Here is a 16,516-nt window from a genome sequence, read left to right as displayed (position 1 = left end):
TTTTTTAAAATATTTTTCAACTGCTAGTAATTGATTTGTTATTTAATACTTGGTTATTCTGATACAAGATATTAAGTTTCTTTAAACTTTCTTATTTGTGAATGGCCTCCAGAGCTTGGTACCAGAATAGAGCATATATATATGGTGCTTCCTGATTTGCCACATCCATCAGAATATCTCAAGTACCAGCACACTGACAATTTCCTCCTTATGATCTAGCATATGTGTGAAGAGCGAACACAAGTAGGCACAGATGCAGACCAGCCACATTTGGACAAAGCAGCTGATTACAAACTCCAAAATGGTGTACTTATCTATTTTGTTGAGCTCGGAAGCCTACATAGTACTGATCTATAGGCGCCAGTACTTACAAAATCTGCAGCTCATAGGTACATAGCCATGGCACATATGGCATTGGCACATCCATGGTATAAGCAGTTCTATGGGTTTGTATGCCAATGGATATGGTACCACCAGTTATCCAAATTGGTTGATGATGTAACCAAATGCTGTACCAAATGCCAGATAACAGTGATTCAGCAATAGCCTAGTATCATAATGGTGCCTTCACAGATGCCAACTCCACAGGAACAAGTCTATATCGATCTGCTTACAGTTGGTCCAACTGAGGATCCTAAATGTGAAGCATTAGTTATTATCAATGCTGCAAGTATGTATTTTGAAGTCTATCCAATGACAAATACTACTGCAGGCAATGTCATCGATGTGCTTACTATGAATTGGTTCTAGGCATATGGCCAACCCTGGATTTTGACCTCAGATCATGGGCCCCAGTTTGACTGCATTGAATTCTGCAACTTTTTGCAGAGTAACAACATTATATGGAACCCATCATTGACATACTATCTACAAGCCAATCTTGCCAAAACTACAGTAGAATGCTTCAAAAAATGCCCTGAGGCTGCTCTTGCTGCAGCATCCACATAAGAATTTATGGATGCATCATGCAGCCTAAATCATAGCTTCAAATGCCATCACCCCCAACAGTACAATTGGATGTACTCCAGCTGAGCTGTTCTTTGGTGAATGAAATCAGTACATAATTAACAAGCTGGCTGATAACCTTTACCAGCAAGCATGTCAGCAGCAACAGCATATACAGTAATAAGCAAGACTGCATGCAAATGCCATTGTAGCACTGCACTACTTTTTATCTGGTAAGCTGATGACCACCCATGCTCACCTAATCACACACAACATTGCTCAAGTACCAGAACACTGACACTGTCCATACAAAGTAGTCCAGAGAATAGGCATAGTCTATATGCTCTGTGACAGGCATGAAAACATGCTTACAAAGAACTTTGCCAGTGCTGACTTGATGTGATACCAGGAAGATGATGATGGTGAATAGTGACAGACCAATATGTCAAGCAGACCCAGAGCACCAGGAGCACCAGGAGTACCAGGAGCACCTGGTAGCTCCTTTGGATCATCCAGATCAAGAAGAGGGCCACCTAGTTCACTAGCAGACAGTGGATCAGGGTTGAGACCAAGCAGTCAAGGCCTGACTCACTGGACACCAACACATCATGTGCTAGCTGCAAACGAGACGATAAATTTGGATGACATGCAGGCAGAAGCAATAGTACCAGTAACAGCTGAAATGTCTGAACCAATGGATAGCGCACTGAATAGCCAAGAGGTGCCTAACATTGAGGCTGAACATTATTCTGCATGCTCAAGACCGAATGCATCGACCAAAACGGAGCACCATAGACCAGTAACATGGTCATTGTCTCACGAAACAATCATGCCCCTAGATTATAACCCAGATCGGTATCGGGATGTTTACAGATGGGTTCATGAAGGCCAGACCGATTGTTGTGTCTCGGGTATGATACACTTAGATAGACAGCCTCCTGCAACTGTCTAGAACACGTCTACTCTCCAAGCACCTTTCCACGATGTATATTGAACGTATGAAATATGCTGTATGAAAGAAGGAAGGAGGAATCGCCAGGTGAAAGGGCAGGTGCCCATCTAAGTAGTGGCGCCGGTCGCCCAGAATAGTATGGCCGGCCATTGTAGCCTAAAGGTCTTGATCCATGGGTTCCTAAGATCATAAGGATTTGGAACCACACCGATCGTGGACTTACAGTTGATCCCATTGCTGAACCTGACTCAATACTCGAGGGTCATCCCAACATCTCCCCGGGTATTAGTACGCTGGACGAGTATGGTATCAACAAAGTTCCAGGATATGCAAGACTGTCGGCGATGTACGAACGTGACGGCGAACAAGTAAACCTTGAAGAACCGACGACAAACAGGGATAGCGCTGAGAGCAGCCCTAGCTGCAATTGTGGCTCTGTATTGAATCGTGCTAATTTTAAGAAAACTGCTTGGCATCTTGGGCTCGCTTGGCAGCATCGGCAAGATATTCAAACTCGCCGGACTTTTCACACATGCTCCGGAAGATACTGCCTTGTCTGTTGAGCAAGTTGGCCGGAGTGTCAAACTCGGCAACCTTGCCCTTGTCCAGTACCAGCACGCGGTCATAGTCGATGATGGTGCGCAGCCGGTGAGCAATGCAGAACAGGGTCGAGTCGGCAAACTCGGAGCCACGGATCGTGCGCTGGATACGGTCATCGGTATCGAAATCGACCGACGCTGTTGCCTCGTCCATGATGATCAGTCGCGACCGGCGGACCAGAGCGCGAGCCAGCGCCACCAGCTGACGCTGACCCAGTGACAGGTTCTGGCTATTCTCCTTGATCTCGGCCTCCAGGCTAGTGAATATGCCCGACATGCGCTCCAGCGAGCTGTCGATGGCATTGCCTTCAAACACGCTGATTGCGGTGCTGGCGGTCTGGCTGCCACGCTCGCGCACCAGATGCGCACGGTGCAGCGCATCCCACACAATCTCATCGGGGTACTCGCTGAACGGGTCAAGGTTGAAGCGAATAGTGCCGTTGAACAGCACTGGGTCCTGCGGGATGATAGTGACATTGCGACGGAGATCCTCCAGGCCAATCTTCGAGATGTCGACCCCGTCAAGCACGATCCGGCCCTTGGTTGCCTCGATGAACCGCAGGAACGCCAGCGACAGCGTCGACTTGCCAGCACCGGTGCGACCAACCACACCAATCTTCTCGCCATGCTTGATCGACATGCTCAGACCATGCAACACTGGGATATTAGGCACATACTCGACGACCAGGTCCTCAATCTCAAGGTCACCAGTCCTGGGCCAGTTGCTAACGGGTTTGTTCTCGGGCGTCGACTGAGCGCTGGCCTCCTGGTCAAGCTTTAAATACTGGCTAACCCGCTCAACACCGTTCATGTTCAGTTCATTGTCGCCATAGTTCCGGATGGCAAACAGCATATAGTCTTTAAACTGCAGTGCATGTACCAACGCAAACCCAGCAAGACCGGCGTCGAAGCTGTGGACATTCCACAAGATGAAGAAGGCGCAGAAGAATGACACTGTTGCACCTGCGGCATCAAGTCGGACAGACATCCAGCGGCTCGACACCATTGTTAGGTAGAACGGGCGATTCAGCTCATCGGATCTGTTAATAGCTTCCATGATGTAGTACTTTTTGAGACCAAACGCGCGGATCGACGATACCCCCTGTATCAGCTCGCCAAACAGTGACAGCAGTGGCGCTGAGGCATTTGATTCGAGTCGCTTCAGCTCGCGGGTTGAATCCAAGTAATGCTTGGCAATCACCACATGTGCGATCGTGATGATAAGAGCAACAAAAATGAATGGCGGCGTAACTGCAGTGATGATGACGATAACGCCTAATGCAGAGGTGAAGTCTGCAAACATCCAAATGAGTGGGTCCAGCATATTCGTGCCAATCGATTCCATGTCACAGGAGAACCGGTTAATAATCCGGCCGAATGGTGTCGAATCAAAGAAGCATGGTGTGGCATGGACAACTGACCTGATCAGCTTTGCATGCACATTTCTGGCGGCTTTGATCAGTCCAGAATATGCATAGGCAAGCTTGATAAACAGTGCAAAAACTTCGATGACACCGATTGCCAGGTAAATACTGATCCAAAACGATACTGTATGCTGGCCGACTATGTTGGTGTTTGCTGTTGGTGATACTGTGTCGGTAGAATTGCGTAGAACCACGGGTGGAGATGCTGCGTTGTTTGCTTCTACCCAGATGCGGATCCAGTAGTCTTGAACAATCATAAGCACATTTGTCAGGACGTTTAGCAGAAGCACAGCAATCCAATACCAGTGGCTTCCACATGCCGAGAAGAATATGCCCCAAACCTCCATTTTGACCCGCCCAGTCTCACGCTCCTCGTCCTCAACCAAAGTTCCTTCAAGGTTTGCCGGGTTGATAACTGTACCCAAGCCCCCGTCAACGACCAGTTTGTCCAGTCTCTTGCTGTTGTACTCATCTTCTGATGTCGGATCATTGACAGCCTTGGCCCGCTCGGCATTGCCATCATCTTCGATGTCATCAACTTCCTTGCCCTTTGATTCGTCATCAGAATTGGTGTCTTCCTTGGTGTCGAGCTCAGCAAGTGTGGCAGAGAACCTGCCCAGGGGTTGCAGTTCCTGTGGATTGCCCTTGAGCGCAATCTCGCCCTCACGCATCACCACAATGTACTGCGCATACGGAAGGCACATCGACACGTGGTGGGTGACGAGGACACGAGTGCGGCCCTGCATCAGCGATGTCTTGTTCAGCAGGCATTCCAGCAGGATGTGCTTAGCAGTGTGCGCATCGACAGCTGACAGACAATCGTCAATAAGCAGGATCTTGCGGTCCGAGTACACCGCACGGGCCAGTGCAACACGCTGCTTCTGGCCACCCGACAGCGTCACACCGCGCTCGCCAATCTCGGTCTGGTCACCAGCAGTCAGGATCCGCAGATCGGGCTTCAGCGCACAGACACGCAGCACCTCCTCATAGCGCTGCTGATCATACGGCTCACCAAACAAGATGTTCTCGTGGATGGTGGCATTGCGCAGCCATGCCTCCTGCGCAACATAGCTAATATTGCAAATTGCCGTCTGTTCGTGTGACAGCTTGATAACGTCTTGGTAGTCCTAGTTCGAAGCGATGCTCTGATCGGCATTGACAGTTGGCAGCTGAATAGACCCGCTGATCAATGTCATCTCGCCAATGAGTGCTGACAGTAGCGATGACTAGCCACTGCCCGTCGGACCAGCAATGACCGATAGCCCGTCGGCAGGGAAGCGAATATCGATGTCCTTGAACCTGAATGCAACCTTATCTGGCTGCTCCTGCTGGCTGTCCAATGAAGCATCTGAACGGGTCGAAGCGTCTGATATCAGTGGTGTGTTCTTGTCGACCTTCGTCATATACCCAGTATCATCGTCCGAATTAGTTGAGCTGTCTTTCCCATGTGTGTCCCAGACTAGACTAGCCTTGACAAATCCTAGCATATCACTACTGCCATCTACTCGACAGATCCGCTCTTCAAGGTCATGGGCCTGAGGCATCGCAAGGTACGAATCGATACGTTTCAGCGACACATAGCCCGAAATGACCCAGCTCAAAAAGTTAGGGAAATGCTCCAGTGAAATTCGCAGAAGCTGGAACACCGAGATCATTGTGAATACAATCTCAGCTTTGATTTGATGTCCGAATATGCTGGTATATGATGCAAGTGTCAGTACCATGATGATCATCAGTGACAGAGACGTGACGATGGATGCATAGGCCCAGCCGAGTAGCCATCTCCACATCGAACCCAGCTGCTTTTCGTGGTGCGCGTCGATCTTTTTGAGGAACTGGGACTCCCAGCCATAGAGTTTGACAGCCTTGATTCCTTGCAGAAGCTCTGTAATCGCTTCCACATGCTCGTCACTCAGCTCTGCGGTTTTCTCCTCAAGATCCGACAAATAGCTGAATAGTTTCCTTGTCAGTGGGTAGTACTGAATCACGATCGAGAATCCGATGAGCGATGACCATCCCAGCAGCTTGAACATGTAAATGACGACAATGACTGCTGATAGGGGCAGCGTGTATAGGTCATCCAGGTAGGCGATGACCTTGGCGACACAGTTGAGATCTGTGGTGAGCAGATTCATCATTTTGCCATTAGTTGATTCCTGCGCCGACTCTAACCTATCGTCGCTGCTATCCTCGGCGTCATCACCTGTGACACCTTCAAGTGATCCCTTTGCGCAACGGTTCAAGATCTTGGTAGACAGCTCGCCAACCAAGAGACCCTTCATGCGGAAATCCATATGACGGCTAATCCACACCAGTTGGTCAATAAGCTGCATATTTAGGAATGTGAAGACGAACAGCCCGAATGCATCTAGATATGCACTACGGATCGATTTTGCTAGAGTACCACCCACGGCAGTATTGCCAATAACCTCGATCGACTGCAGAATGCGCTGCAAGAAGAACGGACCAGAGTAGTTTAATACTGCGACAGCCACAGAAAGCAGCAGCTGAGCGAGGAGCTGAGGGGCAAACGTCAGGATTAGCGACAATAGCAGAGACCGACTTGGTTTGCGGTGCTTCGCATAGCGGCTCCAGTTTGGAATCGCCGTGTCGCTCGTATCCAGTTTGTAAAGATCCGCACAGTCGAGCTGACGATGAGAGCCTTTGTAGAATATGTCGCTGACCCACGAGAATGTGAATGTATCGAACAACGAACCACTGTACTCGGGTGTATCGACCAGGGAAGGAGTGCCGTTCTTTCCGCGTGCTTGTGCTAACGGCATTTCAACAAAGTCTCTGTCCGACTCAGTATCCACATATTCTTCGGTCACATCGGTGCAGGGTTAGTGTGGGCAGAGGAAAATTGCATGGTGCTGCGCGGCTCCATGGAGGAAAAACAAGACAGCATTGGTGACTGTAATCAAAAGCAAGTATCGCGAGCGCTGCGAGGCACCAAACCAGAACGGAGTGTCACTGTTCTCGGGCGTGAAGAACGAGAAGTAGACCTCAAGCAAGTCCAGGGCAAGTAGAATACCAATAGCCCCGGTCAAAAACAGCGGAAACAGCCCTCTGTATGAGATATGATCGTGTTGGACACTAGTCGATGGACTACACAGTTAGTCCCAAATCGGCAAGTCGCTGTGAGGAAAATCCTGACTGCAGACCACCAACTATGTGACGTTGAGTTTCTCTCTGAAAGAACTTTTCTTTTTCTTTCTTCTTTATCGGTTTAGCCGCTTAGTATTTTCTCATTTCATATTTATAAAACTTTGCGTATAACGCCTCAGTTAACTTTATTATGCTGTGTCATCCTGGACGAACCTCTTGTGACGTCCTAGAAACAATAATCAAACAGCAGTGGCTGCTGGTTGGGAACCGTTCTGTATTATAGACTGAATTAATGAAGGTATTTTAATGAAATTTTATTTATAATTATAAATGAAACGTGGAGGGTGAGCTTCTGGGTATCGTTCGGCACATAAAAAAGGAGCTGATGCCCATATGGATGGGCTCCTCATCTGAAAACTTTTCGGAAGACTGAGAGAGGAGGGAGAACAGCAGTCACTGCTGCTCAACAAATGTTTCTAGAGCATCACAAGACGTTCGTTCGGGATGACATTGTGTTGGACACTAGTCGATGGACTAAACAGTTGGACCTAAATCGGCAAGACACTGTGTTAGGAAAATTCTGACTCGCCAACTCGCCAACTATGCGACGCTGAGCTCTTCCCGGAAAGAACTGTTCTTTTTTGCATTTCTTATCTTTTCTTTTGATCTTTATTTGTTTTGCCGCTTCATATGTTCCCATTTCTTATTTCTAAAACTTCGCGTAAAACGGCTCAGTTTACTTTACATTGTTAGAATCTCAAGATCCGAATACTATGAACTATTTGAGGTTACGAGCTATTGAGTTGGGTTAGGCAGTAATACACAAGAGAATATATTGGGAAAGGACAGACCAAATCAGTCTTAAGGAAATAATAGTATGAAGGAGACCAGATCGATGACAGGACCGATTCAAGAATAAAAGAAAGAATAGAGAATAAGGATGAGGAGATGTGATCTAATTTTCTGATAAGAACCACCTCATATTTCGTTCTCGGCCCTTCAAGCAGACAAGAGTCGACATTTATATGGCTGTTGGTGCTCAACTGGCCATGGGCGCAGCACAGGGTCATTGTTGACCGTGGATCAGGAAGTCTGTTTCCCAGGAACAAGAATTGTGTTTAAAAGTGGGAGTGTGTTGTCAAAGGGAGTGGCGTGTTCGTGTGCCTTCTATAGTGCTCAGGCTGCGACAGGCTTAGGATAGGGGGCCATTTGGAACCAGATCACACCCGGCCATAGAACACAGACAACTATGAATTATAAACACCAAAGGCAGATGCAGCGAGCTATTGCCAATTCCTACTGTGGGTACTGGTTGCCTATTGGTGAATAAAATAGGCATGTAGCTTCGACGAAAGGTCGAATGGAGCCATGACAAATGGAACGTCTGTATATGCTTCGGCTTGTAAAAAAAACCCAACGCAAACGGATTGCTGAAGGCATAGTGACCAAGGTAAACAGTATACTATTTCAGTTAATATATTGGCCACTTGTTTTGAATATGACAATACCGCATGGTTGATTATCGCCAGTACACTTGTTCACACACTTTTCTGTTTCCTCTATAAGCGCTGGAAGTACGACTTCAGTAAGAGTCTTTTCACCTTCATAACAACATACTTTACCTACTCATTTTACTATGGACCATTTCGTAGACAGCATCGAATCGCAAAAGTATATCTGCAGACGATTTGATATGCTAACCTCGCATATAACCATACGATTTCTTTTCTTTTATGCCAATTCTGGCGGTGCTGAGGATTTCATGCCAGGTCGCCAGCTTGAGGAAGGGTTTTATCGGATCCTTGCTCTCTGCCCCTGGTTCGCTGGTGTTATTAAACAGACACGTGGCGGCGGAATGGAGGTTATCGTCGACAAGGGCAATCTGAACATGCCTGACTATCGTGAATCCCAGTCATTGGTTCCTTTCAGCAAGATCCAGTCTTCTGGATTCAACCGTGCAACCTGGCCTGATGATTTGGTTCCTGTTGGGCTGGCTGCATATCCTGATGAGACTACCAGGATGATCAAACTGTTGCATATTCACGTTGTGCGACTGAAGGACAACAGCGGTGTGGCTATTTCTGTCAATTTCAACCATGGAGTCGCAGATGCAACCACCGCTATTACATTCCTTAATCGCTGGGCGGATGAGACGCGTGCACTAGTAACTGGCGTACCTGTGGCGGAAGCAACCTTCTGCTTTGGTGCCGACATCATCAAGAGGCACCTGCCGAGCGAGCGTGCACCTCTCAGTGAAGTGTCCTGCAAAGTGCTTTCAGCAAAATCCCGTGTGGCGGACTTCATCATGTGGCTCTCGCCTAACAGACGCGGCTTGTTGATGAACTATTTGATCAACTCTGCATCTCCGCGTGGGCATCTATTCCGAATTTCGCGTGCCAAGATTGATGGGCTTCGCGACCAAGTGCTTGAACACCTGCCACATGGCACACGTCTGTCTACTAACGACATCATATCAGCAGTTGCACACAGAGTCCACGAACAGGCTGTGGCAAGGAAGCAACAGGGATGGCTTGCAAAACTAACTGATCGGAAGAATCGACTTGCAGGCGAACATTGTACTTTGGTTGTCGCTAATTTTCGCGGCCATCTTGGAATGACAGAGTTGAATTACATGGGCAACCCGGTATTCGGCGAATTTGTTCTCACCCCGATGCACCAGGCACACTTGCCGATTACTCCCAAGACTATTTCTGTAGTTGCTGCACAGATTAGGTCGTTGGTATCGGCGATTACTCTCCCGCGCATCGGACAAAATATTGATGTTTTTGATTCTGGTGAGAAATATGCTGCTGATTTCTTTGCCGTTGCCATGAATCACAAGCTCGTGACAGCAACTTCTAATATAGCATCTACTAAGATGTATGCTGCAGACTTTGGCCATGGCGTTCAAGCATTTTCAACAGTCCATCCTGAGTTTAGTATGGGGTTATTTTCGATCCTTCAGTCGCCACCCCCAAGCAAGGACATTCTTGTCAATTTCTGTGATGCGGCTTTGGTAATGGACGGTTTCTTAAAAAACGAGTTTTGGAGTGACTTCTCAGAGTTGGTTTACTAATATATATGCACGTACATTCACAGATTTCAAACGGTTAGTAGCATGAAGAGAGCGGCCCTATTGTACAGTTGATTCTGATTCCTAGATCCATGACACAATGCATAGATAAAGGTATAGTGGCTACACTATATATTCCAGCACACGCCAGTGTGACTGCAAGTCCTGGTAATTTGTTGACAGTCACTAATTCTAATTCATGCTACGTGTACAAGTATCCCGACAGGCTCTGATTGTACTGGTGAATTTTAAATCAGTAAGAATGAGCTCACAAAATACAGCATACTTTGGATGAGGATACGTTCTGAGTAGCAGGTGCTGTGGCTCTTATAAGGCGATCATGACTGGCACCTTGACATCAAAAACGCGATATTATTGTAGTGGTCCACTTAATATTAGTAATCAAGATGTTAATTGGGTCCTATCCAGATCCCATTGATAATGGCCTAATTCATACCAGTATATGCTCTACGATATTACTTGCAGTCCAGGGTAAAGAAAGTGGTAACTGAACTTAGACACTGGTAAAATGAAAATCACAATAGAGTAGATGCTGTAGCACTCAAGAGTAGGAAGAGGTAGAATTTAAGTGCCAGCATCATCATCATCCGTTCCCTTTAAGGATTGACAACTACTGAGCTTTTGGAGTTTCCGACTCAATTTAATAGCGGGTACATTAACTATCCAATTTTTTTTTTTTGGCATTTCTTCCACTGTACGCTGCTTTCGCATTTACCATTTGACCCACATCTTTTCTCTCTCCTTTTGTCTTCGCAAATACCACAAGCTGAATCAGTTGGCTTGAGCCGAGTGATCCCCGCTCCATGGCTGGTCCCCTGGCAGAGCGCTAACTAGCCACTGAGCCGTGCTACCAGAATCCCAATCTTGATTTTCAGACCATTCCAGTGATTTAGTTTTTTTTACCTGCTTCCAGCAGGATGCGCCACAACGTACTATATCATTAAAAGGAAATACTCTGCACTTAAACAATTGCAAATAATATACAGGATACTTGTACACAACCTCAAGCAGCAATGCGAGTTTCACAGTTCCCACTGCCATGGGCCATTCCCACCACCATATATTGTTGGCATCAACGCAATGCATAGTTAATGCTGTACAGACAGCACGCTTTCTGGATATAAACTCCACGGCAACTCCCGTCGCCAAGCCAGCTTCGTTTACCGCTTTCCTATTTTATACCCATTTACCATGCCAGTTGTTGATATCATTACCAATTCCCACAAAGTTTATGCCAAGTCACTCTCGGTCAAGGCATCGACCTACATCGCGCAACTGCTAGATATTCCTATCGACATGGGGCTCACCACTATCAGCAGAAATCCTAGCATGTGCTTTGGTGGAACTCATGAGCCTACAGCCTTTGTCAATTTCGTCTACTGTCGTACAAGTAAATCTCCCGAACAGAGCACGATTATCGGAAAGTTCACCAAGTTCATATGCAGTGAGCTGGGTGTCGATTCCAAATGCGTTTTTATGAACCTAGTACAGGTAGACCCTGAAGCGTTCGGTTGGGACGGCGAGACACTTGCTCTCTCCTTTCCTAGAAACTACGGTCTCTATTTCCCACTCTAGGTACAGAGTATGGAAATTGGTAGATGCTGTAGGATAGAGGGCTGCCCATATATGCCCTTGCATTGTTTGACTTCATAGTGGCAACCCTTGTTAATCGGCGCTGACTGCCTATTTACACCAGTGTCATAGAAATCTTCATCTTACATCCTTTCTTCTCATCATAGAATGTGTTTGCAATAAATTCTGCCAATATGTTAACCTCTTGCTGCGGTAGGCAACCGAGATTCTAAACATGCACTACACCTCACATTACAGTTCTCAAACCGAGATATCAACGCAACCCATGTCCAAAACCTGTAGGGCGATAATGGCCCTTCCAGCCCAAGACTCTTCCTTCCTTTTGTTCATACTGCGCATTTTTATTCGTTCCACAATGAGTTGTGAAAAGATACTCTGGAAGGTAGACATATTTGGACAGCTGCAGAGGGTTGTTCTCAGAGTATATCGCACACGAGGTACTGCAAAATCAATTATGTGTGTAGCGTGGCGTATGGTGTAGTGCGAATCAGCAGCTACATATAGTACTTCCTTGTATAGTGTATTAGTGGCTGATGGAAAATGCTCTTGAACTACCTCCGTAGGGAACCGTGTCGGATATGTTGGCTCCACTCTATGACTATTTTTTTGAATTCTACCTTACAAGACAGCAATTTGTTCATGTACTTCGCAGGGACATGATAGATATTGCAGGTGTTTTCATAGAATTAAAAGTACTCCTGACTGTGTGGCAGAAGAAATCTATATATAATGATTCCTGATCAGAACTGCGCTGGAGCAGCCTGGTTCTGTGGCTGTTGCATCACAAGTGAAACAAGGCGGATTATTAGCCAGGTTAATCTCATGCCGAAAAGCTCCTGATTATGCGACCGATAAAAATGCACCACGCCAGACGTGAGGCTATCGTGAGTGCAGCGGATATAGCCACACTGACATAGTTTCTATATACCTAGAAAGTGATGCCCGCAAGCTAAGAGCGCTGGTAAGAATTCATTGATATATGCGAAAATATCTATCCGCTTGAAAGCGCGATAGCTAGGAATGGTGTGCAACTATAGTAGCTTCGCTGGAACTCGCGTAATTATACCACGAACTGGGAGGTGTGGTATTTTTGGAATGCCCAATCGGAATAAAAGTAACGGAGCACTGAACACCTTGGCCAAAAATATGGATAGACAAGAACAGCGCATTCACTCCGCATACTCCAGTCGTTCTGCCAGAGTTGAATTTATCTATTGAAGAGGATATCCCCACCTCAAGTACTCATCGTGCTAGTCATGTAAGCGTGCACCATGTTTTGTCGTGCAACAACATCCTCCTACAGTTGTGGCTACCATTTTCCTATACGAGCTACACAATGTGAACATACTAAAGTTAACTGAGGCGTTATACGCAAAGTTTTATAAATAAGAAATGAGAAAATACTAAGCGGCTAAACCGATAAAGAAGAAGGAAAAGAAAAGTTCTTTCAGAGAGAAACTCAACGTCACATAGTTGGTGGTCTGTCTAGTCAGGATTTTCCTCACAGTGACTTGCCGATTTGAGACTAACTGTGTAGTCCATCGACTAGTGTCCAACACATACAAAAGCCAGCTTCTATTTTGAAAAGCACAGCTCTTGCTCTATGCTCTATTTCAATACTTGTGTTGCCACTAGGGGAATAGATCTAACGTTTAACCCGGGTAAACGCAAATACCATGCGGCAGTTTTTCTAGTTCCTGAAATCCAGGCGTGACAGCTATTGGCTATACTGAACACGGGCAATTGATCGGGTAGTACGATGTGCGATGATGGCGGACATGCCCCGTACTAAACTAGGCTGCGACCGGACATCCATGCGGTCCATTAGGAGAAATTAGCCATTTTCCGCATTGGATCCATTGACACCTGTACCGATGTTTTCCGCCTGCCAGTCTTCTGATCGCAGGGGCTGCTGTTTGTGGTCTAGTTTTAGATAGTGTAGTGAGTAGCTACCAGTCTGAAGAGAGAAAGAAGCTCCGCAGACCTGATATTCCAGCTCATTCGCCATAGCACAACACAGGCGATGTGCACAGATAAGACTGCTACCTCCAACTAAAAGGCAACCGCCTGGATATTTCTGAAGGCTATTAGCTGGCATCCTAGGGGGACGGAAGATGCCTAGCCATTATATAACACCAATAACTGATGACTTGACGAGGGCTGTACTGCAGGCTGTAGCACAATAGCTGGAAACGCCAACTGCATATATTCGTGTCATGTGGGCACTGCGGCCACTTGTTCTCCTAAGCATGGGCCTTGCGGAAATGAGCAGGCGGAAATGAGCAGGCGGAGCCTCTTGTTAGACAGGTATTGCAGACAGAAACACCTGTAAAGGCAATCATGCCACCAGGAACAGCTGGCTAGAGCGTGCACTAAGCGGCAGCCGCAAAGGTACGTAGCCACTGCACCTGTCCGCTGGAGGCATTACTCAGCAGGTAGTCGGCGCAGAGAAAAGTATGCATGGGCGGACAAGGTGAATATTCGGCTCCTTTTCCTATATTTGCGCTACTGGTGTACATATACTCCGCGTGTGTTTCAAAGGCCAGCGGTATACCTCGTAGTACACCCCACAAAGTGCGGTGTTGGCAGGGGTCATTAATTCTGGCTAACCTGCCCATTCTGGGTTGCTCGTGAGATCTGTGCTGAGATACTAATCCGGCTAAGTGCACGCCCCTATTTGTGCTGTCGGTATTGGCCTGTCCGGCTGAGATTGTATAAATGGCAGTTTGACGGTAACCGCTATGGCCAGGAATCTCAACACCTAACCAAACGGGCATTATCTTTTAATCCATCTTCATAGTATTGACACGCCTTCGCTATCTAGCAGTACCTATATTTGTATTTCAGACACACCATACACCTACAGCTGCCACTTTATTACTATCCCTTTCTATTGGACATGCCAGTTGACTCACGCACGCTTGGAGTTACAAGGTACCAGGTCTTCTGTACCATCCTGGCCGCCATCGGTAGTTTCAACTTTGGTTGGAACATCGGTTCCGTGAATATCCCCGGCGATGTCTTGCAAAACTGTGTTACTGGCCGCAAGTACTACGGCCGCTTCCCGTCTTGCATCTATGTCAAGTCCGGAACTGTTTGGGGTCTAGTTGTTGGTTGCTTTGCCATTGGTGCCATCATCGGTGCTGTCGTCTCCAACCCTATTATTAACCGCAAGGGATACAAGTTTGTCCTGTGCTGGTTCGCTCTGCTCAACGTTGTTGGTGCCCTGTTGCTGTTGCTGACCACCAAGATCCCGCAGTTCATCATCGGCCGTCTTGTTGTCGGTGTTGCCGCTGGTGCCGCCAACAACGCCATGGCGACCTACGTCTCAGATATGGCTACACCGCGTAGCCGTAACATCCTGAGCGGTGCCCTGCAATTTGCTTGTAACTTTGGTATCATGATTGACAACGCATGTGCCCTGGGCCTCGCTCCTCCCCCTCGCTGGCGCATCTTGTTCGCCATCACCGGCGTCTTTGGCCTGATCAACTTTGCGCTGTTCCCGTTCGCTCCCGAGTCGCCCAAATGGCTGGTCAAGAATGGCCGCATTGACGAGGCGCGCGAGGCACTGCAAAAGTTCCGTGCTGGTGCTGACATCGAAGAAGAGATGAGCGACATTATCCAGACTGACAGGGAGAACCGTGAGCGCACCGCCGATGTCAATGTCATGCAGGTCCTGCGCGGCCAGACCCCCGACAACCTCCGCCACCAGCTGCTCTGTGTATCGGCACTCATGTTCTTCCAACAGCTGTGCGGTATCAATGCTGTCATTTTCTACTCGTCGCAGATCATCAACAAGTCGACGCATGATAACCCCGCCAACATCCCCACTCTGGCCCAGATCCTGTCGTTCATTATCTCGGTGTGCGCTCTAATTTTCACTTTCTTCGGAATGATCCTTGGTGCCTACTTTGGCCGCCGCACCCTGCTCATGTTTTCCCATGGCACAATGGGCATCTTCTCCGCTATCATGGTCGCCGGCTCAGTCAGGGACATTACCGGACTGGTGGTGACCATGGTGTTCCTGTTCAACGCCTTCTTCAACCTCGGCGTCGGAACCATCCCGTGGGCTGCAGCCTCAGAAATGACTCCTGGATATGCGATGACCGCCATGTCTGCCATTGGTACTGGTATCGGCTACCTGTTCACCTTTGTCATTGGCGTCATTTTCCCGCCCATGCAGGCTGCTTGGGACAACTGGACCTTCTTCTTCTTCATGGCGTGGAACATTGCTGCTGTCTGCTTTGTTTTCCTGTTCGTCCCGGAGACCAAGGATCGCCGTATTGAGGACACGGTCCGTGTTCACTCGGTTGGTATCCACATTGTCGTTGGCAAAAAGTGGCAGGTTAGCGCTGCGAGTGAGAAAGATGAGATGGTTCGTGCCGAGGCTGCCGACACAGGGGAATCTCATGTCGCTGCTGGTGTTGAGGCCTGATTAGGCCCACTCAATAATCATTTCGGCGCCATTAGCCCTCACTCAAAATACAGTTAATAGAATGGACTATATACGAGAAGGATCAATGTGCGACGGTGCATGGTTTGGTTCATTTTGCAGTTGATGTTGCTGTGGTTTCAAAATGGGCTACTGTCTTGATCATTATTAGCGATAATTAAGCAATGTGCTTGGCTGCTGCGATTGGCCACATATCCTCATGCTTTTGGATGTTCAGTGCTGCTCTCTTGAAGCCTCGATTTTTCCTGCCTTCCCAGCATCTGTAACAAACATTTAGTCTATTCATCATTTTATTCGATAATGGAGGCAAACGTAGATGAGGCTGCGCGGGCGCTGGCAATTGCTCAG

General features: G+C 47.5%; 4 protein-coding genes across 4 annotated transcripts; 2 read left to right on the top strand and 2 right to left on the bottom strand.

Annotated features, from left to right (window-relative positions):
• Positions 1–2,325: 2,325 nt before the first annotated feature.
• DL89DRAFT_272323 (P-loop containing nucleoside triphosphate hydrolase protein) lies at positions 2,326–4,555 on the bottom strand (the record flags this gene model as incomplete). The annotated part of the gene is made up of 1 exon (XM_040888983.1): positions 2,326–4,555. A coding segment is annotated over one exon (2,187 nt), but the record flags the coding sequence as incomplete, so codon positions are not given.
• Positions 4,556–5,018: 463 nt separating this feature from the next.
• Positions 5,019–5,552, bottom strand: DL89DRAFT_185660 (uncharacterized protein). The gene has a single exon (XM_040883957.1). The coding sequence runs from the start codon at positions 5,462–5,464 to the stop codon at positions 5,147–5,149; it is 318 nt and encodes a 105-aa protein (XP_040739264.1). The 5' UTR covers positions 5,465–5,552; the 3' UTR covers positions 5,019–5,146.
• A 3,092-nt stretch (positions 5,553–8,644) lies between these two features.
• DL89DRAFT_185650 (uncharacterized protein) lies at positions 8,645–10,107 on the top strand (the record flags this gene model as incomplete). Its single annotated transcript, XM_040883956.1, has 1 exon — positions 8,645–10,107. Exon 1 carries the CDS (start codon positions 8,665–8,667, stop codon positions 10,102–10,104), a length of 1,440 nt encoding a protein of 479 aa, XP_040739263.1. The 5' UTR covers positions 8,645–8,664.
• A 4,385-nt stretch (positions 10,108–14,492) lies between these two features.
• Positions 14,493–16,227, top strand: DL89DRAFT_251933 (general substrate transporter). Its single transcript, XM_040885180.1, has one exon. It carries the CDS (start codon positions 14,615–14,617, stop codon positions 16,148–16,150), a length of 1,536 nt encoding a protein of 511 aa, XP_040739262.1. The 5' UTR covers positions 14,493–14,614; the 3' UTR covers positions 16,151–16,227.
• The last annotated feature ends 289 nt before the right edge of the window (positions 16,228–16,516 follow it).

This window comes from Linderina pennispora (genome assembly GCF_002104995.1).
Source record: "Linderina pennispora strain ATCC 12442 chromosome Unknown DL89scaffold_91, whole genome shotgun sequence".
NCBI classification, from domain to species: domain Eukaryota; kingdom Fungi; phylum Kickxellomycota; class Kickxellomycetes; order Kickxellales; family Kickxellaceae; genus Linderina; species Linderina pennispora.
This window is presented reverse-complemented; position numbering and strand designations above follow the sequence as displayed.

Coding starts and splice junctions, on each gene's coding strand:
- DL89DRAFT_251933 (XM_040885180.1), top strand. CDS start 14,615: ATGCCAGTTGACTCACGCACGCTTGGAGTTACAAGGTACCAGGTCTTC.
- DL89DRAFT_185660 (XM_040883957.1), bottom strand. CDS start 5,464: ATGCCTCAGGCCCATGACCTTGAAGAGCGGATCTGTCGAGTAGATGGC.